The sequence below is a fragment of the Chrysemys picta genome, chromosome 8 (assembly GCF_011386835.1).
Source record: "Chrysemys picta bellii isolate R12L10 chromosome 8, ASM1138683v2, whole genome shotgun sequence".
Classification (NCBI taxonomy): Eukaryota; Metazoa; Chordata; order Testudines; family Emydidae; genus Chrysemys; species Chrysemys picta.
The window spans coordinates 18589186-18616174 of record NC_088798.1 but is presented as its reverse complement, the minus strand read 5'-3'; the positions used below and the strand labels follow the sequence as shown (position 1 = coordinate 18616174).

The 26989-nt window shown below is 43.0% G+C and overlaps 1 protein-coding gene across 10 annotated transcripts in view; it reads right to left on the bottom strand.

Annotated features, from left to right (window-relative positions):
* Positions 1 to 26744, bottom strand: part of DNAJC6 (DnaJ heat shock protein family (Hsp40) member C6) — a 100449-nt gene extending 73705 nt beyond the window's left edge. For 2 of the 10 annotated variants that reach the window (XM_065553985.1, XM_065553987.1), the window contains exons 1-2: positions 26477 to 26671; positions 363 to 525 (exon numbers count right to left, since the gene is read on the bottom strand). In XM_065553985.1, the coding sequence (XP_065410057.1) occupies positions 363 to 375 (13 nt within the window). In that variant the 5' untranslated portion in view covers positions 376 to 525; positions 26477 to 26671. Of the gene's footprint in view, positions 1 to 362; positions 731 to 26476 lie in introns of those variants that run through there. The other 8 variants (XM_008166637.4, XM_065553984.1, XM_065553986.1 and 5 more) reach the window with 8 other exon arrangements.
* Positions 26745 to 26989: the final 245 nt, after the last annotated feature.

The following is a 26989-nucleotide window of genomic DNA, read 5'->3' as shown; positions in this document are numbered from 1 at the left end:
GTTTCAAAAATGTCCTGCCATAAGAAGTGTCAGCAACCCCTCCCCCACAGGAACAATACATCAACCCCAGCAGCCCCCTCGTCCATTCGCAGGACAGAGCAGCAGCACCTGGGCTGTGTTTATTCATTGGCTGGTAATGAAGAGCTCTTTAAATTTGCAGGACCCTGCCATCTCGGGTGTCCTCTCCCTAGACACCGGGTGAGGATCACATCCAGTGCAGCCAGATCCCCCCTCCCTGCCAGCGCCTGGCTGGGCCGGGGCAGCTCAGTCAGCCCCAGCGAGGAGCAGGAAGGTGGGTCTGTAACACGATCCCCTCCCCGGTCGGCCCTTGGGGGAGAAGCGGGAGAAAGGAGGCCCCTTACCTGAGCTGTCCATGGTGCTGCTGCTGCCGTCCAGATGCTGCGGCTGCGGCTGCTGTCGGGCCGGGCTCCGGGCTGCGGCCAACACGGCCGGGATCACCCCTTGCTTGCTGCCGCCGGCTCGCTCCTTGCTGCCCCCGCCGAAGTCACCGTTGCTCTCCACCAGCTGCAAAGATTCGTACCCGTCATTGCTGGGCTTTTTGCGGTAGCTCCCGAGCAGGCTCATGGGCGAGTCCGGGGTGGGGGGGGAGGCTGCGCGGGCAGGGGCGGGAAATCGCACGCGCCTCGCCTTCCCCGGGGGCAGAGCGGCCGCCAGGAGCAGCCCGAGCAGGGCCCTGTGTGCTGGGCGTGGGCCGCCGGCTCCCGCTCCCCGGCTCGGCGCAGGGACTCCACCGGCGCGGCCTTAGCACAGCGCTCCCCGGCGGCCGCCACAGCCCAGCCCCCTGGCCGGGAGCCAGCTCCTGTCTGGAGCCCGGGCCCGGAAGCAATCCAGGGGGCGTCTGGCCCGGCCCGCGCCCTGCCTCTCGCGGCCTGGGCTGCGCGGCACCGACAGGGAGGGGAGGGGCACGCCTGGCAGCGGCCCCCGCCCGGCAGGGCAGGGGAGTGGGTGGGCCGCTCAGCGTGGGGGGGGTGAAAAGGCCTAATGGCGGCCTGGCTCAGCCTAAGGCTAAAAAAGCCTCTTAAGCCTCCCCCCCCCTCCCGTTTTAAAAGGGTTTGAGGGGGGTGATTTCAGTCTTAGGGCCAGAGTGTTCGCGGCCTCTGTTTGAAAATTCTGTCTCACGTGCGTGTAACACCTCCCCATATATTATATTATCTACACACACCCTGCGTATTATCTCCATACACACCCCGCACATACACCCTATATATTATCGACTCATGTCTTCTCCGCTCTTTATTCTGAACTCAGTTTTCTCTTAGCCGTCAAGGAGTTAAAAGGAAAAAGAAAATGGAGCAAGTCTCTCTGATTCGGAGCTATAATTCACCTAATCTAACCATGCCAAGGACTGTAAAACCACAGACAAACTGCAGTCACTGGCACTGCCAGAATACTTGGACCCAACCCTCTCAAACCGGACAATTCTGTCAATGCCACCTTTCTCACCACAGGGCTTAGACTAAATTGATAGTGGTAGAGACATAAGAATGTCCATACTGGGTCAGACCAAAGGTCCATCTAACCCAGTATCCTGTCTTCCGACAGTGGCCAATGCCAGGTGCCCCAGAGGGAAAGAACAGAACAGGTAATCATCAAGTGATCCTGTTGCGGGCCCAGAGGGCCCCGAGGGGGCAACAGGGTTCGTTGCCCGGTGTGCGCCGCACCAATAGACACACCAGGGTGGAGAAGCAAACAAAGTTTATTTGAGATCTCAAAGTGGTGCAGGGAGACAGGCACGTCTCAAATAAAGCATAGCACATACAAGCAGGTTTCCCATTTTATATTCCAAGCTGTTTTGAGTAAGCCTTTTGTTCTGGTTTCTCCCTCCTACCCAATAGCAGTTACAGCAGGTACACATTGTGCATGTTAGAAAAATTCCTGTTCGCATGCTTATCTTCGGCCTTGCAAGCTCTACACAGTAGGCCTTTTCCTCCCCCTTCCCCCCGCCCTCTTATCACTACTGTTTCTGCTAGTGCGAGCGAAACTGCAGCTGTCTGCTAAAAAAAAGCTGACCATTACATATTCTGCTTCAGCATTAGGCTGCTAGCATGTAGGCTGGTCAAGGTTCACAAGATGGAGTTACTGTGGCTCACTTAGACCCAGAGCAGAGGGGTTTCATCGGCACTTATCGCCTTCCATCCCCCCCAAGTTACCAGTCTTATTAATCTCTCCTCATATGGCTGCTGTTCCATATCCCTAAATATTTTTGTTGCCCTTTTCTGAACCTTTTCCAAATCCAATCTATCATTTTTGAGATGGGGCGACCACGTCTGCACACAGTATTCAAGATGTGGGCGTACCATGGATTTATATAGAGACAATATGATATTTTCTGGCTTATTACACTGGTCTACAATTTTTGAGACGTCGTCTGCTTCAGAGATAAAATGTGCTATTTATTATGTATTTTGATGTGCTGAATTCAAATATGACAATTAAAACAACTGATTGGCTACTGTTTCTAAGAGATTTAAGTTTTTACATTTTATGTCTATGTATATTGTGTAGATAGTAGAGTTTTAATAATAATTTGTAAACCTAGGTCTTTTCATGTGTTTATGGTTGCTTTACATGATAATATTTCACCTGTCCTGTTTATGTAACACTTTAAAAATCAGCAAAGGGGTTATATAAATAAAATTTATTATGAAACAAAAGGCAAAAAACTATTATGTACATAGTTTAGTCTTATTCAGTGTCTACTCGGCGCTTCTTGGCTTGTCTCTTGTATTCATTAAATGGAGCATCTCTTGTCACTGTCCAACAATAGTCTGCAAGCATTGATGGGCTCCATTTGCACTGATAGTGTTTCTCCATTGTTGCAATGTCCTGGTGAAATCGCTAGCCGTGCTCGTCGCTCACTGCTCCGCAGTTCGGTGGAAAAGAATCTAGATGAGAGTGCAAAAAATGTATCTTTAGTGACATGTTGCAACCAAGGCTTTTGTATGCCTTGAGGAGGTTTTCCACCAACAACCTGTAGTAGTCTGCCTTGTTGTTTCCGAGAAAATTTATTGCCACTAACTGGAAGGCTTTCCATGCCGTCTTTTCCTTGCCACGCAGTGCATGGTCAAATGCATCATCTCGAAGAAGTTCACGAATCTGAGGATCAACAAAGACACCTTCCTTTATCTTAGCTTCACTTAACCTTGGAAATTTTCCACGGAGGTACTTGAAAGCTGCTTGTGTTTTGTCAATGGCCTTGACAAAGTTCTTCATCAGACCCAGCTTGATGTGTAAGGGTGGTAACAAAATCTTCCTTGATTCAACAAGTGGTGGATGCTGAACACTTTTCCTCCCAGGCTCTAATGACTGTCGGAGTGGCCAATCTTTCTTGATGTAGTGGGAATCTCTTGCACGACTATCCCATTCGCAGAGAAAACAGCAGTACTTTGTGTATCCAGTCTGCAGACCAAGCAAGAGAGCAACAACCTTCAAATCGCCACAAAGCTGCCACTGATGTTGCTCATAGTTTATGCACCTCAAAAGTTGTTTCATGTTGTCATAGGTTTCCTTCATATGGACTGCATGACCAACTGGAATTGATGGCAAAACATTGCCATTATGCAGTAAAACAGCTTTAAGACTCGTCTTCGATGAATCAATGAACAGTCTCCACTCATCTGGATCGTGAACGATGTTGAGGGCTGCCATCACATCATCGATGTTGTTGCAGGCTACAAGATCACCTTCCATGAAGAAGAATGGGACAAGATCCTTTCGACGGTCACGGAACATGGAAGCCCTAACATCACCTGCCAGGAGATTCCACTGCTGTAGTCTGGAGCCCAACAGCTCTGCCTTACTCTTGGGTAGTTCCAAATCCCTGACAAGGTCATTCAGTTCACCTTGTGTTATGAGGTGTGGTTCGGAGGAGGAGGACGGGAGAAAATGTGGGTCCTGTGACATTGATGATTCAGGACCAGAAGCTTCATCCTCTTCCTCTTCCTCGTCTGACTCAAATGAGAATGATTCTGGTGCATCAGGAGCTGGCAGTCCTTCTCTGTGGGGTACTGGGCATATAGCTGATGGAATGTTTGGATAATGCACAGTCCACTTTTTCTTCTTTGACACACCTTTCCCAACCGGAGGCACCATGCAGAAGTAACAATTGCTGGTATGATCTGTTGGCTCTCTCCAAATCATTGGCACTGCAAAAGGCATAGATTTCCTTTTCCTGTTCAACCACTGGTGAAGATTTGTTGCACAAGTGTTGCAGCATATGTGTGGTGCCCACCTCTTGTTCTGATCTCCAATTTTGCAGCCAAAATAAAGGTGATAGGCTTTCTTAACCATAGTGGTTATACTGCGCTTTTGTGATGCAAAAGTCACTTCACCACAAACATAGCAAAAGTTATCTGCACTGTTCACACAAGTACGAGGCATCTCTGCTCACTCTGGCTAAACAGAAATGTGTCCCTTTGCAAAATCAAACACTGACAAATAAGAGAGCACGACACTGTATGATTTCTAGAGCTGATATAGGGCAATTTGTTCAGCAGAGTGATGTAAGCTTCGTTATGATTGCATCATCCATGACTTCTAGGAATAACATGATGTAATTCATATCATGGATGACGCAATACCAGCTTCAGATTGCATCATTCATTGTTTTGCCTAAAAAGCAAGTACTGTCCAAACCCAGTCATAGATTTATTCATAGATCCAGTCAAAGATGTATTTTAGTCATTTCTGGTTTAAATTGAGATCCCTTCCCTTTATAACTCACTTATCCTCCACCATTCCCAAGTCAAGGGTCGTATATACTGACCCAATAGCATATCTTGAAAACTAGAGCCAATCAACAATTTTAAGCATCATTTTCGTTCTCAGTGACCCAGAATTAGTAAAGTTTGACTACATTTATTTCAGAAGCATTTTGGCTGTAGAGCAGTGTTATATATGCCTTTCTTAATGATTCCCAACATTCTGTTAGCTTTTTTGACTGCCACTGCACATTAAGCAGACATTTTCAGAGAAAAGCAGATGTTTTCAGAGACACAAACAATTTTTTTAAATGTTGGCTCTCTCCCCCTTCCCCTCCTCTCCACTCCCAAATAAATGTTAGGAGAGTTTGTTTTGTTTGTGGAAGGTGCTTATTTGATAGCCCTGGACCATGAAATCCCGAATCCCTGAGTTTATGCTCTTCATGTTGACAGTGCCACCGTCCTAAATGTGTGCTTTAGCCCAGTTTTAGGGTTACCATAATGCAGGTGCCTCTGTGCTGAGGCTGCCAAACAAACGGCTAGTTCATGCCTACCGTGATGGTGGATTTTGTGGTGTGGATTGGATGACCCAAGCTGATTTCATATAGACCAAGAACCCATCTGATGAGACCAATGCAGGATAGGAAGGATGGCCTAGTGTTGGCATGATGGACTGGGGCCAGACTACACTAGAATCACTGCAGCTGTGCCACTGTGGTGCTGCTAGTGCAGATGCTCTATGCCAACAGCAAGAGCTCTCCCATCGGCAAAATAAATCCACTTCTGCGAGTGGTGGTAGCTATGTCAATGGGAGAAGCTCTCCCGCTGACATAGCATTGTACACACCGGTGCTTAGTTCGATGTAATTTACGTGACTCGGGGGTGGCTTTTTTACATCAGGTTATACCAACATAAGTGCTGGTGTGTAGAAGCCCTGAGACTCAGAAGACCTGTCTTCAGTTCTTGGTTCAGATACAGACTTCTGGTGTGACCCTGGGCAAATCACTTAATATCTCTTCCCTATCTGTAAAAAATGGGTACATTTCCCTACTTCACAGGGGTGTTGTCTGAATATAATCCATTAATGATTGTGAGGTGCTCAGATACTGACTACAGTGCTGAAGCCTATGTGAGTATCTAGATGCAGAGATCGCCAGCCCAGACTAGGTTAGAATGGGTGGTGGTCAAGTTGAAATGTTTGATTTTTATCATTAATTGCTAGCCTGTCTTCTGTTTGCTCTGCCCAATTTATTTTTAGACATTGTATAGGTGGATTTCTCACTGTATAACACAGAGGATTGTCTTTGAACAATACAATAGTCAAATGTTACTCTGCATTTATATTTTAAGCACCCTAGGTAGTTCATGTTTTAGTCATTTCCGTTTGTAGTGATCTAGGAGTGTAAAATCTGACATACAGACTATAAAAAAAAAAAAGTTTAGCCACCATGCAGCTTGCACAGCCTACCAAAGCAGCCAAGCAATGTTATTGCTTTACTTGTGGGACTCCCCACATCCTGCCCTACTTGTTTCATCACCATTTGGACATAGCAAAACAAATTAAAACAAATTGTGTTTTCCTGTAAAGCAGTAGTCATGAAAGCAGTAATGCCAAGATGAAATTCTATTGCAATTCCCACAATTTGAGGTATTAAAGACACTTGGCTTTCAACCTTATGCTTAACACGCCATGAGAGGGGCAGCTGGTACAATCATAACTCGTCATGTACTATTGATTATATAACTCAAATTCTATATTGCTGGGTAGAGAAGATTCTAGGCCACAGATGCACCTATGCAAGGAGAACACACAAGTTTGAAAGTGACAAAATAAAGGACACCATCTCCAAAGATATGTAATTTGGAATGAAAATCAAAACTAATTCTGCAGTAGGTTTGCATAAGTTCTGCCACTTCATTATATTGTGTTAAAATACTGTATGAAGTAAAATGCAGAGACCAAATCTCACCAATATGCTTCATGTGAGAAATATGTTGACAAGAAACCAATCTGAATATCCAGTAGAGCAAAACTCATGTATTTTTTTCAATTAATCTTGACTGGATCCGTGCAGTGCTGAGAGACACACCTCACATGAGGCAGCCGGTAAATCCTGAATGATTCCTATGCTGCCCTTATGCAGCTGTGAACGTTTGTACAATCAGTCAAAGTGAATTTATTTCTGTTTTCTTTATTCAAAAATACCCAACTGGTGTCCCTGCTCAAAGTGCGACTATTCAATTTTTGCAGTGTTTTCTGAAAGAGTTCATGGTCCTGTTAGGGTATGTCTACACTACCCGCTGGATCGGCGGGCAGCGATCGATCCAGCGGGGGTCGATTTATCACATCTAGTCTAGACACAATAAATCGATCCCCGAACGCTCTCCCATCGACTCCTGTACTCCATCGCCACGAGAGGTGCAGGCGGAGTCGACAGGAGCGGCAGCAGTTGACTCACCGCGGTGAAGACACCACGGTAAGTTGATCTAAGTACATTGACTTCAGCTACGTTATTCATGTAGCTGAAGTTGCGTAACTTAGATCGATCTCCCCCCCTCTCCCAGTGTAGGCCAGACTAGGCCTTAGTCCTTGAGTAAAGCCTAGCCCAAGTTGGAGTGGAATAGCCATAGTGCCAGCTGCCCCATTCCAAGGGGAGGGACATCTGCCTTGTTTAAGCAGACTGTTGCCTAGTGCACTTACTGATCTGTTTTCTGTTATCTTTGTCTAGTCGTAGCACAAGAGCATCAGTAAAGGTGGAGCCAGACCCTAAATCTTAACTCATCCTGGACAAGTAAATACTTAGAGTCTCTACTGGACACTCCAATACACAGCCTTTCCTGTTATAAAGTGCAGTGGGAACCTTACTTTGAAGTCATTTTTCATTAAACAGTTTCACTGCAAGCAGAGGTTCACTGTAGCTGGAATTGTAGCTTACACTTTACTGTGCACTGAAACAATTTGATATTTGCTTTAGACATCATTAGAAATGGAGTTTCCCTATATTCAGGTTTATCAGGTTCCATGTTTTTCTGGCCCAACATTTACATTTCCAGTATTTTACAGGCATGTTGTACTTATATTAGACAAAGCTTAATCCATGACTTTTCTATCAGTTCTTTCCTTCGCATTTTGTAAATGAGGGTGGAGAATCCACAGAGGGATCCATCCTCCATGCATGGATCCTCCCCTTGTATTAATTAATTATTATTATTATTGATTTTTTTATTACCGTAGAGCCTGGGAATCCTAGTCATGGACCAGGATCCCATTGTGAGAGGCACTGTACAAACACAGAACAAAAAGACAGTCCCTTCCCCAAATTGCTTGCGTCACCTATGTTGCCACCTTTAGTTCCCTCACTTTTCTGCAAAGGCCCCTTCACAGGGTGGGATTTGACCAGGGTGATGGTAGCCCCATGTCTGGTGAGGCCTGGACACAGGGATATGCATCGTGCCCTGTGGACAACTTAATGAAGAGAGAGTGCAGTCTAGGGCCATATAATTTATTTTCCCAGAGATCCCCTATAAGATGGAGCACAGAAGGAGGAGCCATAACTGGTCCTTGGTATCATAGTTCCAGGGGAAAAGCAGAAGGATATTTGTCCTCCCTTGAGGTCTATATAAGATCAAGAATGCCATATAAGGTTTAAGTATAATTATCTACATCATGCAGAATTTCCAAAAACTGTACACAAGAGAAACAGAGCACGCTAGAGAAACTCATTAAAAATGTCAAATAGCTAGTGATATTAAAACGTTGAGATAGATGGTATTTTCATGTTTGAACACAAACGCCATAAGGTGCCATAAATAGTATGGGAGTTGGTAGAGACCTAGGGAGGCAGCATGTTCCAGTAGCTAGGACATTGGACTGAGAGTCATAAGAAATGGCCTCTATTCCCTGCTCTGTCACTGACATGCTATGTGGCCTTGGGCAAGTCAATTCACCTTTATGTGCCTCCAATTCTTCGTCTTGCCAACTGCAAGCTCTTTAGATCAGAGACTTATGTGTTGCATAAGAATATGAGAACGGCTATACTGGGTCAGACCTATGTCCATCTTGCCCAGTATCCTGTCTTCCGACAGTGGCTGGTGCCACAGACTTCAAAGGGAATGAACAGAACAGGGCATTTATTAAGTGATCCATCCCCTGTCATCCAGTGCCAGCCTCTGGCAGTCAGAGACTTAAGGTATGTCTACACTGCAGTTAGACACCAGTGGCTGGCCCATGCCAGCCAACTCAGGCTCGTGGGGCTCAGGATAAGGGGCTGTTTTATTTAAGTGTAGACTTGGGCTACAGTTAAAGCTCTGGGACCATCCCACCTCTCAGGGTCCTAGAGCCCAAGCTCCCACCTGAAGCTGAACATCTACACTGCAATTAAATAGTCCTGTAGCCCGAGCCCCACAAGCCTGAGTCAGCTGGCATGGGCCAGCCGTGGATTTTTAATTGCGGTGTAGACATACCCTTAGGTATACCCAAAGCATGGGGTTGCATCCCCCTGACCATCTTGGCTCATAGCCATTGATGGGCTTATCCATCATGAACTTATCTAATTCTTTTTTTAACCCAGTTATAGTTTTAGCCTTCACAACATCCCCTCGCCATGAGTTCCATACGTTGACTGTGCATTATGTGAATAAGTACTTTCTTATGTTTGTTTTAAACCTGCTGCCTATTAATTTAATGACCACTGGTTTTTGTGTTGTGTTTATACAGTGCCTCGTACAGTGAGGCCGAATCTCCACTGGACGTTTTAGGCAATAGAACTAAATTCTATTCACTGATATATTTCAGCTGTACAATGCTAAGAAAAGTATGACTCAATTTAACAAAGGTACAAGTATAACTTGAAAGTTAGTTTGATATCTTAAACGATTCCTTTACAAAGTAAATTTTATCCATAGAAAATATTTATCAGCTCAAAAGTTATTCCATTATGAACAGTGCTAACACATCACATTGCATAAAGGCTTCCACAGACCAGAGGTTTCTGAAGCGAGTACATGAACTGTAACTGACTCCTTTCAGAGATGTACATAGATGGAAAAGTAGTGGTGTGTTTTGAATTGTTGGACGCAGAAGAGTGATAGATGTGCTATTTCATAGGAGGCCAGCTCCAGTTCTTTAAAAAAAATTAATCTTTTTACAAAGTAAAACAATTAAATGCAACCCCAAATCTTTTTTTCTTATTTCACTAAACATTTGCCCCAACGTTTTAACTCATCGTTCTCAAATATGTAACATAAAAGTTCAGCTATGTAGCCTTTTATTTTATTTAAAGTGAATTTAGTAATGTTGTATTACACCACCGTGGGTTAGGCTCTGATGGCTATAGTTTCAAGCTCTACAGAGTGAACATCACTTCTGCTACTTGCTTCAGATTTAGAGCCTCTAGCAACACATAAAGCCAAGGATAGTGACCACACATATATGTACAAGTACAAGGTCTAGTCTGTTTTACAAGTTTTATTAAAGTTACAATTAGAGTTATGATTACCCATACATATAGAAATCCTATAAAGACCTATGCTCAAGTTACAAATATAGTCATGCTCACATCCTTAACGATATTCTTAGAGTCTGATGGATGCCTTGCCAATTGATCATCAGTAGAGGGATTGTTCCTGCTGGAGTTGTCCCATAGAGAACTCATTTTACCAATCTGGGAGCTCTCTTTTATCTTGTCTTGCTGACTACACCTAACACTCTGCACATGTACGTGATGGTGTCCACCCTCTTTTTCCTCATTTGTATTGTGTTCCCCAAGAATATCAGGGTACCCCATTTTTAATAGGTTGTTTGTAGTCCCTTTTATTCTCATTAGCATCAACACACATAGTGCACCCTGTGATTAGGGCCTGTGTTAGGAAAAAATATGCCTCTAGGGCATTTTGGGATCTAAAATTAATCTTACGGCTAATTTTTCCCAATACCACCCATTGGTACACCTGTTCCCGTAATTTTGTGGCATAGGGTCATTCTTTGGTCACTTACTTATGGCAAGCATTTCTTAAGCCTATGGCCTAGTAAGGTTAAGTTAAAATCTTACAGGCCTCAGCGTGTAAGCCTTGCATTTTAGCCCTATGTACTTAGATACCTAATACACACTTATCCCTTCTAACTACTAATCAATCTTATACTTCTATAATCCTGCAACTAAACTTTATTTAGCGTACAATGATTATGTATAACACGACATATTAGTTAATCACAACATCACACAGTAAATGAATGATAAAAATGAAGTAATTGGCTACTGCTAATAACATTCTCCTCTGCCTTCAAACATTGACTTGTCTTTAGCTAAAAGCCTGCATTTGGAAGAACTTAGTTAACAATGTAATTTCCTTCCATCTTGCCTTAAAATAGGATATTACCCATACACTTAACTAGTAACATTGATCATGAACAACGCATATAAGTATCACTCATCATAGTATACAGCTTCATGACTAACCCAATATCCTAATGTCTGGTAAACAGGTCACTCTCTCTGGTTTACAGAGGTGAGGGCTGTGAGCTACTCCTGAGGAGAACGGATTGAAGTCTATGGCAACGCTAAATAAGGCTAGCTAATTTCGTATCTGAATATTTCACTGGACTCTATCCCCTTTAAATATACAAAAAGTTGTCTGTATCAATATAGTATTTACATAGGATATTCATTCCCTTTTATTAGTCTATTCTGTAATGTACAAGAAAGTTTTCCTGAAAGTGTAACTCATTTGTATTCTCAATTAGTTAAATTAAATTGGCTCTAAATGCTGTTTAAGATATGTTTTTGTTTCTTTCATCAATGTAGTTCAGAACAATAATACACATGCAATAGGAACTGAGAATCAGAACAAAGCCAACTTCACCCTAGCTACAAAAATTTATGGTTGAAATTTGTGACTAAATTTTATATTTAGAAAAGACAGTTGAACAAAAGGTGTGTAATTTAAGAAAAATAATTTTGCATCCTAAATCGTGAATTAATTGTTGCTTTGATTACTACATTCAATTTCTTTGAAAAGTATATTTTATTCATTATTCTGTTTTACCATAGTGAAACCAAGTTAGTGAACTTTTGGGGGCACTGTTGAAATATTCACATATTTCAAAACATTTTGGTCTAGTCACCAAATGTTGTTCTCTGCATTAAGGGGCTGATCCTGCTCCCATTGAAGCCAATAGAAAAACTCCCTTTGATTGGAGAAAAATCAGGTCCTGATAGCCTCATCCAAAGCAAAAACCTTTCCACTGACTTCAGTGGGCACTGGATCAGGTCCCAAATGAGGCTGGATTTACATTGATGTTTAATATACCTGTCTTTTGTGGAATGTAGTCTATACAAAGAATGCAGCTTTTCCATATTATATGTCCTCAGTTTCCACTGATATGACCCTCTCTGATTATTCCAACAGATAGCACATATTTCTATCAATGCCCCATGAATGAAGCTCATTAAAGTACATTCAGATTTTTCATTCAGCATCTGAAGTGGCTCCAGCTACTAATGCTATTTCAGTTTCAGTCAATGAGGCCTAATGAGGCTCTTTCCGTGGATTTCTTGTGTCACAGCATTTTTTATTTGAGGACATATGAGCAAAAAGGGAATAAGCAAATTGGTGGTCATTAAAGCAGCCCTTTTTATGGCAAACTGCTGCACCTCAAGGGTTCCCCAAACCACTAAAGGAATTAGTGTCTGCAACTTTAAGAGGCAAGGCCCAGGAGAGCAAAGAATGTAGAAGGCAGATGTCAAAAGGTAGAATCCATACAGCAATTCTGCCCTTGGATACCTGTGAATCAAATTTTGAGATTCTGAAGTGCTCAGTGGCTGTATTTGGAACTCATCCCTGGAAATGCTTATTCAATGAGAAGTCCCAGCTCAAGCAAGAAGTCACATTGAACTCAATAGGACTTACCCACATGAGTAAAGGTTTGACGGATGATGCCCTTAATCTGGCAACCCATGCCATGCATCATGCAGTTATTATAGTCTAGTGGTTTTAAGTGTGTAAGATCTGTGCCATCCTCCAAGGAAGAGAACTCCCCTTGGTGAAAATAATTAGTTTAATAAATGTAAGAGGAGAGTCGCAAAGAGAGCTTTCCCCTTGTTAAATGTTTAAGGTACTTAGAATCTATAGCATAGTAGCTAGTACATATTCGATAGTGAGGGATTGTATTCCTTCGATTCCCATTTTGTTATTTTGATGTTTAGCGTAGTTAGACTGCCAGAATTTAGCATAGTTAAGATTCATAATTTTTGGAAAGCTAGCAGAATCCTTACTGGCATTAATAAGGCTACCTAATGTAACCTTTTTACTCTAATACCACATTCATCTCTTTGGTATCTGCTCTGCATCATTTACATGTTAAAGGTCCAATCAGCTGAGACACTGGCTGCCAATTCTTGATACCTTACAGAATTAGAGTCCAAGACTGGGTTTACATTCTCTTTCAGACTATTTCAAAAACACTGCCTCTAGTAGTGGTCATTACTGAAGCAACCTTTTTTTTTTTTTTTTACACCCTTTAAAAAAATATATAAAAAAGCATGACAGTTTTCTTCTTCAGCTATAATTTAGCACTGTAGATAACTTCATTGTTATACAAACAGTTGGATGCCCCTGGAACACTAGAAAAATACTATTTTGTTTTTTTATTTAAAAATAAAATTAAAACCTCCCAACTGGACATATTAGTTCCACTCATGCACATCAGTTCCATTTCTCAAGGCCCTGTCTGAATGCTTCATTAGCACATATATTTTATATGCACCCATCTCAGAGATGTACCACTGCTGCATGGGACTTGAGCTCCATCACCTGCATATTATGTAGCCCTTTGCGGTAGTAGTAAGATGTGCCTCTATTTGAATTATTATTTGATGGCTTGTGCTAGGACTCCCAGGCTCTTAGCTGCATATCAGGAAGCTGGAAGCCCTAGCCCTAAGACAGTCTGCGTCTGCCAGAAGCTGCGGACTCTGGCAGTCCAGGCTTACCAGCAGCCTACCAGGTGAGCTGGGAGGAAACCAGGCAGGTTTCTAGTAGAAAGCTGCTGGTGTTTGGCAGAAGATTGTTGAAATCAAACTGTTGGTTTACATGAATTCGCGTTTTCCAACAAATGTTTCCCTGGAAAATTCCTGGCCAGCTCTACCTAACCCACATTTGTGTCACCCTTAATCCATTGTACTATCGGAAACATTTTCAAAAGTGCCTAAGTTGCATTGACAAGTCATGCTTGAAAATGGGGCTTAGGCTCCAAAGTCAGTTAGGCGTGTTAGAAAATTTTACTCTGTCTAAACTCAGGCTCCGATCCTGCAAACCGTTTAATGTGGGCAGACCGTAGGCCAGGGGTCGGCAACGTTCGGCACGCGGCTCGCCAGGGTAAGCACCCTGGCGGGCCGGGCCAGTTTTATTTACCTGCTGACGCGGCAGGTTCAGCCGATCGCGGCCCCCACTGGTCGCGGTTCGCCGTCCCGGGCCAATGGGGGCGGCGAGAAGCGGCGCGGGCGAGCGATGTGCTGGCCACGACTTCTCGCCGCCCCCATTGGCCCGGGACGGCGAACCGCGGCCAGTGGGGGCCGCGGTCGGCCGAACCTGCCGCGTCAGCAGGTAAATAAAACTGGCCCGGCCCGCCAGAGTACTTACCCTGGCGAGCCGCATGCCGAACGTTGCCGACCCCTGCCTTAGGCCTACGCAGAGTTCTATTGATTTCAGTGGGCTGTAGAGAGCTCCTCCCACAAAGATCTGATCACGTGGCCAAGGCCTTAGATTATGAGCTCTGTGATACAAGGAGCTATGCCCATTTATGACATTTTATGGGTAACAAAATTGCCATCAACGCGGTAGAGCAGAGCTGGGCGGGGGGGGGGCTGCGCACTCCGGTGGATCAAAGCCAGTTCGATATAACGCGGTTTCACCTATAACGCGGTAAGATTTTTTGGCTCCAGAGGACAGCCTTATATCGGGGTAGAGGTGTACCACCAGTGCCGGTCCACCAGTGGGAGCTCTAGCATAGGCTCCAGCAGCTGCCTGCATTTTTAGCAGTCTCTCAGGAGCTGGCTTTTGATAACTTTTCTTCAAAACTAGTCAGACACAGGTGGATTCTGGAGAGCATATAGCCTTCTAGATCAGCTGCAGATGTCTCCAATATATATCTTCTAGGAGCCTTACCCAGAATTCTTATGTCCAATCCACACCTTCAGTGACCTTTCATTGAGATAAACAGGAACTTTGTATGAGGGGAGCGGGGTCTCTGTCTTGCCAAGAAATTGCAACACTAACTTATGCTCCTGTAGACATGCAGCTAACTGATAAAATATGGACACAGGCACCATCCTATCTGAATGGACACCTAACACTCTTGTGGTAGAAGCTATATTTAGTCATACATAATATGAAGAAGCAGAGTCTCATGGTTAAAGTATAGAAGCAGGAGTCAGTCTATCTGGATTCTGTTCCTGATTCTGACACAGAGTATGTGTGTGACACTGGATGACTCAGTTAACTTCTCTGTACCTCAGTTTCCTCATCTGTAAAACAGGACTGATAGGCTCCTCCTTTGTGTGGTGTTCAAAGGCTTCATTAATCACTGGGGAGATGCTATACATTGGCCAATAATATTTATGCCGATACACTACTCCCAGGTTTAGTACATGAATAGTGTTTTCGGGAAAATTTTAAATTTTGGAAAGTTTGTCACTGGAAAATAGGTCCCTTTTTCTTTTGGTTCCAATCTAGTACCAAACAATAAGGGCTAGGTAGGATCTGGTGATCTGAATCCTTGTTCCTCTCCTGCTGAAATTCAAAACAATTTGAATTGCTGTTCCTGTTTCGCCCATCTCTAGTGAAAGGTAAATGCAGAGGTGAGAAATGTTTCAGCTTTGCCTTTGAACATTGAGACATTTGATTCAGGCATTCAACATTTGTTTTCCCATGTCAGATGAAACCAGGAGTGCTACTGTAGCAAAGTATAAAACAAACAGGGATCTCAAAAGCCTGATTGATGTTTATTGGAGCAGATCAAATACCTCAAAAATATTTACAAACATTTAAACCATGAAGTCACTTTGGTTACTATTCAAAGCCCTTCTTACAGTTTTCCACAAACATTTGCATCTGATCTTGGGTTAGCAAGAATATTCAGCGAAAGAAAGAAAGTCACAAACACATTTGCAATTGTACTCATTCAAATACTTGCACCAGAAGTGTTCATTCAGCCATCCTGAAATGTATTTTGTGGGTTTGAGAGTGAGTCAGTCAGGGAGCAGATTCATTCCCATGTGACTTATGGTGTTTGTGCTAGGAGGTTGCTTACTTAAGCCTTTCTTGGCAAGTAGTTCACAAGTAATCTACAGACAGAAATGTTTGTCTAAACTATCTGTCAAATAATTTTGAACAAGTTTGTAAAAATCTACATCTAAACAAGAATGAGTCATGAAAAGAGCAAAGGGCTAGTTTAATAAAAAAATCGCATTCTGAATAGTTGGCCCAGCTCTACTAAGAATCTTTAAAACAATACATCTGAATCTGAAACTCTTCCAGTTCTCTTTCCCTATGGGCCTTCTTGAGCCTTGTCTCAATTGTTATCTGCCCTCAGACAGTACCCATCATTAGGTCTTACCTTCACTATGGAAGGCTTTACCATATGCAGAGCTATCCCCTTGGCATAGCTTCCTTCCTCATTTCCTGCTAAAAAAATTCCTCAACATTCTTATGTCCAAGGTTTTGTACTATGACCCCATAATTGTTATAGTCTTCCTCCCCAACCCTTTCTTTCCTTGTTTTGATATTAGATCTCATTAATTGGTTTGGTTTGTCTGAATTTTGAAGGGTTGTAGTCATATTTTAATCTTGTTAAAACATTGGAGAGGAGGTGTGACCTGCTGGTCTAAGTACAAGATGTAGAATTAGAAGATACGCATTTTGTTCTACAGACTGTGACTCCTTGGTCACATCACTTAACCTCTTTGTGCCTGTTTGCACATCTGAAAAATGTATATTTTAAAGCACCCCAACTAACCGACTAGATTTGTGGAGGGTGAGAATTTTAGAAGCACTCGCCGTTGTTCCCATTAAAGTCAGTGGGAGTTTTCCCATTGATTTTAACATGAGCAGAATTAGGTCAATGCGGAGTGCTTTGGAAAATTCCAATTCAACTTACTCAGCTGTTTGCCACAGTCTTGTGCAGCAGTGAGTCACAAAGATTAATTAGCCATTTTGTGTATAAGTAGTGTCTGTAGCTGCACGTTGCATTATAGGGTTTTTCAGTTGTTCTTAAAAGTGCAACCTCAACAATGCAAGAATTTGGGAATCAGTTTTTGCAAAAAAATATAACTTTGCAGCGCCTGAATTTCTTTTTTAAAAGGGATCATTTTCAATGAAACAGTACAACTAGCTAAAATAAAGATTAAAAACATCAGACTGCCTTTTAGAAATATAAGCAAATCAGTTACCACTGGATAATTTCAGTTCCTGCTGCTGTAATGTTCAGTTTAGGGCACAAAAATTATTGAAAGAGTTTTGGTTCATTTAAGAGAAAAATATTTAAACATAAATAAAACCCAGTTTTTTTATTTAAAAAAAGTAATTTCTTTTTTAAAGAAAAGCTTAAAAACCAAGAACCTAACAGATTTCCTTTCGTAGCTATTTGAGATCCCTGAGCATATTTGTTCAAATCCAGTTCAAATGTCATTTGATGCAGTCAGCACTGTATGTCCAGAAATCCTCATGACCTGATTTTCAGAGGTGTTAGGAACTTTCAGGTCTCATTGGCTTTATTACTCAGTATCTGTGAAAAGAAATCAGGCCATCTGCTCCCCATTAGCTATGATGAAATCAAGGAGAAAAACTTTTAGTCTATAAAATGTTTTAATGAAAAATTATAGAAATGTATCAAATTATTATTCCATCACGTTTTATATCCTACCACCCTGGCAATTGCCAAGGGCTGATATTAACCCATATTACACCTAGCCTATCATTATTTGTATGGTGAGGTGGTACCGAGAGGCCTCAGCTGAGATCAGGACTTCATAGTGCTAGGCACTATAAAACCCAGAGTAAGAGACAGTCCATGCCCCCAAAGACTTACACTTGAAACAGACAAGGAGTCAAAGGGAACATAGAAGCATAAAGAGTTGAAATGACTTGCCTAAGGTTGCACAGCAAGTCAGTGGCAGAGCTGGTAACACAACTCAGGTCTCCTGACTCCCAATCTGGTGTCCTACCCACTGAACCACACTGCATCTCAATCTGCAATAACTATGCGAAGCTGTACATGAGGGGGCGAGTTGAGGATCCCTCCTTACCCCTTCATTTCATCGGCTTCATTGCCTCATTCACTTAGTTGACCTTGCAGAACTGTCCCAAATGGTGATGGTACCTGATCATATTCAGCAGTAGGCCAGAAATGATTAAATGTGGGTCAAAAAGTCTAATACGGAATGTCCCAAGAAGCACATTTCCTTTACCTCCAAAGAAAGACACAGAGCAGGGAAGAGGCGACAACATAACTAGGAGCGTAAGAAAAAAAAGACAGAAAAATAGAAGTAGAAATAGTAACCAGCAACGGGGCTGGAAGGCAATGGCAATTAATCCACTAGTTGTGTTACAAATGTACCTATACACACATACCAGGCTACACCTTTCTTAGTAAAATTTCCTTTTCTTCTATTTTGTCTCTCTCTCTTTCCACTCTCTCCCTTTTGCTTCATACAGGGAAGGAACACATGTGGAGAAGCTGTTTATATTCCTTATGTCTTTTAAACTTCCAGTGGTGGGGAAGAAGCAAGTTCTTAGAGCCACTGATGCTCCCTTCAGCATGCAGGCCACATTCAAAGGGGCATCTTCAGATCGATTTAGCCTCCATGTTTAGGTTGTGTGAAATCAAGGTTTTGGAAAACCTAAAAGGTCAAAAACTTCCATTGCTTTTTAAAATACCTATTTCAGTGAAATGGGTTTTTTTCATTTAGTTGGTTTTAAATGTTTCCCTGCAGGGTGTATAAAACCCCCTTTCCTGCAGTGCCATAGAAAAGGAAAATCAAAGTAAAACGGACTACAGTAACTCCTCACTTAATGTTGTAATGATGTTCCTGAAAAATGGGACTTTAAGCAAAATGATGTTAAGTGAATCCAATTTCCATAAGAAGTAATGTAAATGGGCGGGTTAGGTTCCAAGGAATTTTTTTTCACCAGACAAAAGACATTATATATATTGTGACAGACCCAGACCAGTGGGGTACAGGAGTCTGGTAGAGGGCAAATATACTGGTCACTGGATGAGTCGTTTTCTGTTCCCTGAGTGACCAGAGAAGGGGCTGCACTAGAGTAATCAGGAACCTGCTAGAACCAGTTAAGGCAGGCAGGCTAATTAGGACACCTGGAGCCAATTAAGAAGAAGCTGCTAGAATCAATTAAGGCAGGCTAATCAGGGCACCTGGGTTTTAAAAAGGAGCTCACTTCAGTTTCTGGTGTGAGTGTGAGGAGCTGGGAGCAAGAGGTGCAAGGAGCTGAGAGGGAGAGGATGTGCTGCTGGAGGACTGAGGAGCACAAGTGTTATCAGACACCAGGAGGAAGGTCCTGTGGTGAGAATAAGGAAGGTGTTTGGAGGAGGCCATGGGGAAGTAGCCCAGGGAATTGTAGCTGTCATGCAGCTGTTACAGGAGGCACTATAGACAGCTGCAGTCCACAGGGCCCTGGGCTGCAACCTGGAGTAGAGGGCGGGCCTGGGTTCCCCCCAAACCTCCCAATTGACCTGGACTGTGGGTTCTTCCAGAGGGGAAGGTCTCTGGGCTTTTCCCCAACCCACATGGTGAATCTCTGAGGCAAGAAAATCCGCCAATAAGTGCAGGACCCACCAAGATAGAGGAGGAACTTTGTCACTATATATATATATATATGTACACATATACATACATACACAGACACACATACAGTATAAGTTTTAAACAAACAATTTAATACTGGTACACAGTGATGATGATTGTGAAGCTTGGTTGAGGTGGAGGAGTCAGAGGGTGGGATATTTCCTAGGAATGCCTTACTACTAAATGATGAACTAGCAATTGGCTGAGCCCTCAAGGGTTAACTCTCACAGTCTACAAGGTAATAGGAGTGGAGGGAGGGGAGAGAGCATCGCAGACAGAGACAGAGACACAGACACACACTGTGTGAGAGAGAGAGAGATGCGCATTTCCCCTTTAAATACACTGCCTTGTTAATTAGATCAGCGTGTTGAGACCCCAGCTGCTGCTGCCAGCAAGCTCCCTCTGTCCTGAGCCCTGTCATGTGTCCCCCCTGCTCTATGGAAGATGGGCTAAACGGGGTGCAGGTGCAGGAGGGGAGGGGGACACCCTGACATTAGACCCCCTCTTCTTCCCCCCCCCCCCCCCAGCAAGCAGGAGTCTCGGGGAGCAGCTCCAAGGCAGAGGGCAGGAGCAGCACATGGCAGTGCGGGGAGGGACAGCTGCAACTGCTAGCCTGCTGGGCAGCTGCTGCACAGGGAACTTAGGGGAGCAGGGAGCTGATAGGGGGGCTACCGGTCCACCCTGGTTCCAAGCCCCCACCAGCTAGCTGCAACGGGCTGCTCTTCGACGTTAGAAGGGAGCATTGCACAACTTTCAATGAGCATGTTCCCTAATTGATCAGCAATGTAACAACATTAACCAGGATGACTTTAAGTGAGGAGTTACTGTAGTCTATTTTCATTTTCCAACCTGAGTGAAATGCAAAGGAAACAATCTGCATTCACAGTAAAAAGAGCAAAGCAAAACTTTAAAATTCCTTTGTAAACAGTTCTGTTTTCACAGGCTGAGGTGCTAATCCTGGGGGATTATTTGTGAAGGTGGATCCCTATGCCTACATGAATTCTCATTGATTTCAGTAAAACAACGAGGAGTCTGATGGCACCTTAATGACTAACAGATTTATTTGGGCATAAGCTTTTGTGAGTAAAAATCCCACTTTTTCTCAAGAAGTGGGTTTTTTACCCACAAAAGCTTATGCCCAAATAAATCTGTTAGTCTTTAAGGTGCCACCGGACTCATTGTTTTTGTGGTTACAGACTAACATGGCTACCCTTCTGATAATTTATTTCAGTGAAGCTCTGTGCAGGTGCCTGGGTCCTCCTGAGAGGGGATCAGCTTACAGGACTGTGGGGCCTTAGATCCTAATGCAAGTAAGAAAATTTCATGGATTTCCCTCAATACAATTTCTAATCTGACAGTTTTCCTTTAACAAGTCCACAAGTGAAGTCTGGCCCATGAGCTATAGTGTGACTGTAGCTGGACCAAACATTTCAAGATTTGCCATCTGTAGTAACCCACCCTATCACTGTTTTCTTCATGAACGTTTCTCTGCTCCTTTATAGGATTCCATTGCTTACTGCAGCAGTGCCGAGGGCCCCCTTGTGCAGCATATTGTACAAACACAGAACAAAGATAGTCCCTAGCCCAAATCTGCAGCACTCATAGACATGCCATGCATCTGCTCTCGTGGATGGAATTTTGGGGTTCAAAATTGTTACTCTTCTCTCCACTACCTCCAAAGTAGTTATTCACCTGTACACCCCTCTGCTGCCGTTTGGGTTGCGCCCATTCCCAATCTGTTGCTGTCAAAATACAGAGTAGCATGTAGTTGTGGAAGAATAACTCGTGCAAATCCAATGAAGAAACATTTTCGCTCATTGGAAGGGGAACAACTTTTGGCATCGCAAGCTGAACCCTCACGGTTAGATCTGTAAATTCACTGGTGCAGGGACCTCTGGCCTGTCACAGTCACAAAGAGGGTATGCCTTTGCCGCAAATTAAGGTGTAATTGTAACAGGTAGGCACACTGGTGCTAGTTTTAGTCTAGCTAGCACAGGTAACGGTAGTAGTGAAGACGCAGTAGCATGGATCCCAGCATGGATCAGCAATCCAAATACATAGGCAGAGTTCTCAGCGAACTTGTACTGGAGTAGGTAGTAGTCCACTCTGCCTCTTTCTCACTATCACTGTTACCAGTGCTAGCTAGATTAAAGCTAATACCTACCTGCACTGCAATCTGAGACCCCTTTATCCCCCTGTGGTAGTGTAAAAGGCATTCAGATGGATGTAAATGTCATTTGTGCACACTTCGAGGCCCCTTTATATTGCCAAAGTGGAGTACAGAGACCTTAGTGCAGGGGTAGGCAAACTTTTTGGCCCGAGGACCACATCTGGGAATAGAAATTATATGGCAGGCCATGAATGCTCACAAAATTGGGGCTGGGATGTGGGAGGGGGTGAGGGCTCCGGTTTGGGGTGCGGGCTCCAGGGTGGGGCCGGGGATGAGGGGTTTGGGGTGCAGGAGGGTGCACCAGGCTGGGATTGAGGGATTTGGAGGGTCGGAGGGGGATCAGGGCTGGGGCAGGGGGTTGAGCGCGGGGAGAGGCTCAGGGGCTGCAGGCTCCAGGCGGCGCTTATCTCGAGCGGCTCCTGGAAGCAGCAGCATGTCCCCGCTTCGTTTCCTACGTGGATCCGCGGGCAGGCGGCTCTGCGTGCTGCCCCGTCTGCAGGCCCCACCCCTGCAGCTCCCATTGGCTGCAGTTCCTGGCCAATGAGAGCTGCAGGGGCGGTGCTTGGGGTGGGGGCAGCGCGCGGAGTGGAGCCCCCTGGCTGCCCCTACGCGCAGGTGCCAGAATGGGGCCATGCAGCTGCTTCTGGGAGCCGCATGGAGTGGTCCCTAACCCTGCTCCCCAGCTGGAGCGCCAGAGCAGGGCAAGCTCCAGAACCTGCTCCCCTGCGGGAGCTCAAGGGCCAGATTAAAACGGCTGGCAGGCTGGATCCGGCCCGTGGGCTGTAGTTTGCCCACCCCTGCCTTAATGTAAATGAAAACCAGGACTCACATCATCCTCTGTTTTGTTCAGCACTGAGCTCACTGTTGGTGTTTAAATGATCCTTTTGTGGATTACAAAGATTTGGAGTCTGCCCTGTGATCTGTCTTGGCTTGCATTCCTGAGATGTATTTGGATGTTGTACAATAAAAGAACATCAAGACCATTTAAATGAAAGTAGGCTTTGTCCAGCAGAAGAGATTCACTTTTCACAAAGACATGAAGTCACGTCTGCCTTTCACACCTGGTTAAGTGAATCAACAAAAATTTTGTTGAGCCACGGGATTTGACTCTGCCTCTCCCTGAAAGTGTGACTGATATGGTGAAGAACAGGGCTGAATAAAAGGCTTGAATCTCTCAGAAAATCCAGTTCTCCAGATAAATGCACTTCATGTTCTTTGCTATCAGTTGGGATGAGAAACATTTAATTTACAATCACTCAGATCAATCCCGAAAGTTAACTTTGAGGAGCCTAGTTCACACAACTAGGTGAGACAGTCTTATGTTCATGAACATAGAGTTTGAAATCTAAGGTCCCAATCCTGCAAATATTTATGCACATGCTTAATTTTTTCAACTACAGGAAATCCCATGGGATCAGGGTGTAAAAAAGATGGTCTCCTGCCCTATATACCACATTACCTGATTTCTTTTATGTTTTAAAAGTGACCTTGCCTTAAAATTTCAGCAACATTAGTTACCATCATCTGAGGTGTCTCTTTTCTGATAAGGTCATGTGACCCTGTCTTAGCTAATAGCAAAACAGGGACCAGCGGTAGGTTTTCGAAAGTTCTAGTGAAATAAACATATCTGGCCTCAAACAATTCCCTCCCACCTCTGTGTCCCTTCATCTCCAGGATGTTGCTAAATCTCCAGCACATGTTCAAGGAGTCACAGCCACATATTAACAGGGAGGCCAAGAGTCGAAGCACAACTCTCCTGGACTGCAGTCAGAGGGTAAGGTGACGTAGGGAATTCCCTCAGTTGCAATTTGTTGGTGCGAGAGTCAGATGAACTTTACCCAGAAGTGGGATGATGCTCTGCCATTAAAATCCTAACATTCACCTCCACAGGCCCTGCAGTAACTTAAATGAAAAGATGCTGTGGTACTCAGTGTGGAGTGGCGAATGAGTTGTTAATGGTGCCTACTGTAGGGGACATATTTTTAAGGTCCCCACAGCTCCAAGGATGGTAACTGTGGACATTCTGAATTAAAGTAAGTGAAATTTCTATTTTAAAAAATAATTTCTACCTATATTATTGGCACACCTCCAGGGTTCCTTACGGAGCAGGATGGTCTGCTTATGGCATTGGACTGGGACTCAGGAATAGGGCTGTTTGGGGGAAAAAATATTGTGCAAAATGTTTTAAAACAGAAAAAAATATTTTATCTAAATTTTCCATAAGAAAAAATATATATTTTTGGCAGAAATTCAAATAATAATAATAAAACACTCAGCCAAAAGTTTTTTTTTTTTAATGTTTGGGTGTTCTGTTTTTTTATGAAAAAAATCCCATGGATTGCAGACATTTAGTTTAACCAAAACCTCAATTTCTAATTGAAAACCAGTTTCAGGAGATCTGGGTCTAATTCCTAACTTTGCCACAGCCTTCCTGTATGACCTTGTGCAACTCCCTTAAACTTCCCATGTCCGTGCCCCAACTACAACACAGGGATTGCATATCTTCTCCCACCCTTTGTATGTTTTTGTCTATGAAGTTTGCAAGCTCTTCAGGACAGGGACTGTGTCTCACTATGAGTATGTACAGAGCCTATCACAATGAGGCTCCAATGTCTGCTCTGCTGGGGCCTTTACATGCTATTGTAATATAAATAATTAGAGTGTGTAGAGTAATATTTATGGGTATTTTCATTTAAGCGGCTTTACACAGCTGCTTATGCATCAATACCAAGGTGAATCAGCATCTCATTGTATTTGATTTTTAAAGTGAATGGAAATTATGGCACCCGATTTATCTTGTAGCGTTACAATTGTGGTTTATAGAATATATTGTGCATGTTTATAGAGTTTTATTCTCCTCTCTTTGCCTTAGCATTAACAGGTGTGTGACACACACAACGAAGAATAGATTCTCACAATACCTTAGCATTAGTTAATACATTTCTGAATGCCTCCAAAGCATATTGGCACACTTCCAGATTATGTATTAGTTGTGTTGATATTATATCCTTATCTACAGTACACAGGCTCTAACACTGATAATTGAAATGTAAACAGACCTATAGTGTCAGGATACACAATCCTGAGTGTGTATTAGATATTAGATTAAAAGCACCATGATTTATTTATATGCTCTGAGACTGTAGGACTAGTTTCTTTAATGTTGATCCAAAAATCCTCTGTACAGGGCATTTCAATGCTACACTCTCTCCACCATCAAAGTAAACGGACTTCCTTTGACAACCGTTTCCTGTTAAGTTCCTCATCCAAGTAGAAGCAGTTTTAGAAAATTCTTATAAAAAAATACACAACTCTGTCAAAAAGATTGTGTGTGTGTGGGGGGGGGGGGGGACAGGGGGAATAAAAACATACAGCAGGCAACGGAACAGGCTTGGGGCCTATGCTATCTGGCTACATCCAGGATTAATCTGCACCAGGGTAAAGCTGTATGTGAAACAGATTAGTTCAGTCAGCAATTGAACATTTGAGCTTACACTACCAATGACATGCAGTAAAAAACAGTACTCAAGGGCAAAATTTGATTCCTCCTTAAAAGACAGAGAGCTCAAAAATACTGCATGTATCAGCTGTTAACATTTCTGGGACTACAAACAAGCAGGCTCTGTCACACTGACTAAATATAGCACAGCCAGTGTTGTTTTAATGCTGTGTGTACCATCTAAATTACTTGATTTTTTTTCCCCCCTTGAATGATGCTATGACTCAGAGAAAACCCTCACTTTAGGGGATGTTAGAAGATGGAGGCCCTAATCCAAATTCAATATCTGAATACAGGGTTCAATTTTCCAGTGCTGCAGGCCTTTTTCATTCCCATAGTATCCAAACTATGGACAGCAATGTAGGGCAAGAATATATCAGGAAGAAGTAAAACATTTCATGTTTTAAAGCCTGAGGAACCTAGAAACACTACAGTACGGAATATATACCTTCAAAATGGTAGTTTAATTCACAGCCTCAGAAACATATCTGACGTTCTGTTATTTGTTTCTGCCTTCACCTCTCAGAGCAGTCTTGTTTGCATCTGTCTTAATAAGGTCAAAGCAAACTACATGTAACCGAAAGTGATAAAGTCTTTTCTGAACTGACATAATTTTCAAAAATTTCTAGCTATGAAGGTCAGTTTGACCATATGTCCTGAAAAGACTGAATGCCTGTATTTCTTTATATTAAATATTTTATTCTTAAACATATACCTGGTTAATCTTTCCCTCAGAAGCAGAGATGCACTCAACTACTAATCACACCATGCCATTATTATTTTAATCTGGAAACATCACATTATTTTTCTCTATTGAAGGTAATAAGCTCAGATAATAACATAATGTTAAATATACATTTAGGTAGTCAAACAAAGCTTTAATGATCTATACGTAATTAGCTAGGTATATGGAAAAGGGGATGTTTTTTCAGTTATTCAAATGCTAAATACTCAGCTATGCACTTGCTAAATTCAGCATCTTAACTTGCCATCAAATGGTAATATGTGATATATTGAAATCAGAAGCAGATGTTGATGCAAAATCTTTCCCTCAGGATATTATATAACTGCATTTTTTTTTTTTTTACTGGGATCTTTGCATCAAAGATGCAGGATGCATTTTTAAAATGGTTACTCAGCTGAATATACTGTAAACAGTCCCACTTATTTAGTTATGCACCATCTCATTTTTCATCTATTGTATGCAAGTCCCTTTATGGTCTTTTCTTACCTTTATTTTCAGATTCTTTCATTCTCCTCTTCCTCCTCTTGCTGCAGATCAGCAGGAAGCCTAGCTGATTTGTGAAATGCTGACTTTTGATTTGTCATTCACGGCCAGTCATGGGTCATGGAGGCTATGTCCATCAAGCCAGGGCACTGATGTGTGATAATTGTATGCAACTGTGTCTGGTATTGGGTTATAGTTAGAATTATACAGAAGCAGAGAAGGATGAGGATGTAAGCAGACATAACACATTTTCTAAAATGTGGCATGGAGTAGGATCTGGAGTCAAAGGATTTTCCCTTAATTCAGTTCTGACTCAAGTTTCATTTAAAAAATATATATATAAATCCTTTGGAAAAAAATCAGTGATAAAGGAGCATGTAGGCAAAACAGCATCCAAAAGGTGTTCTTTGTAGAGAACCTTGAAATCAGAAGGCCTCTAATAAGCAAGTGAAATGGCTTAAAAATGCAGATACATTCATTTCTATGTTTTGTCATTCCCCTGGGGAATGACACTTG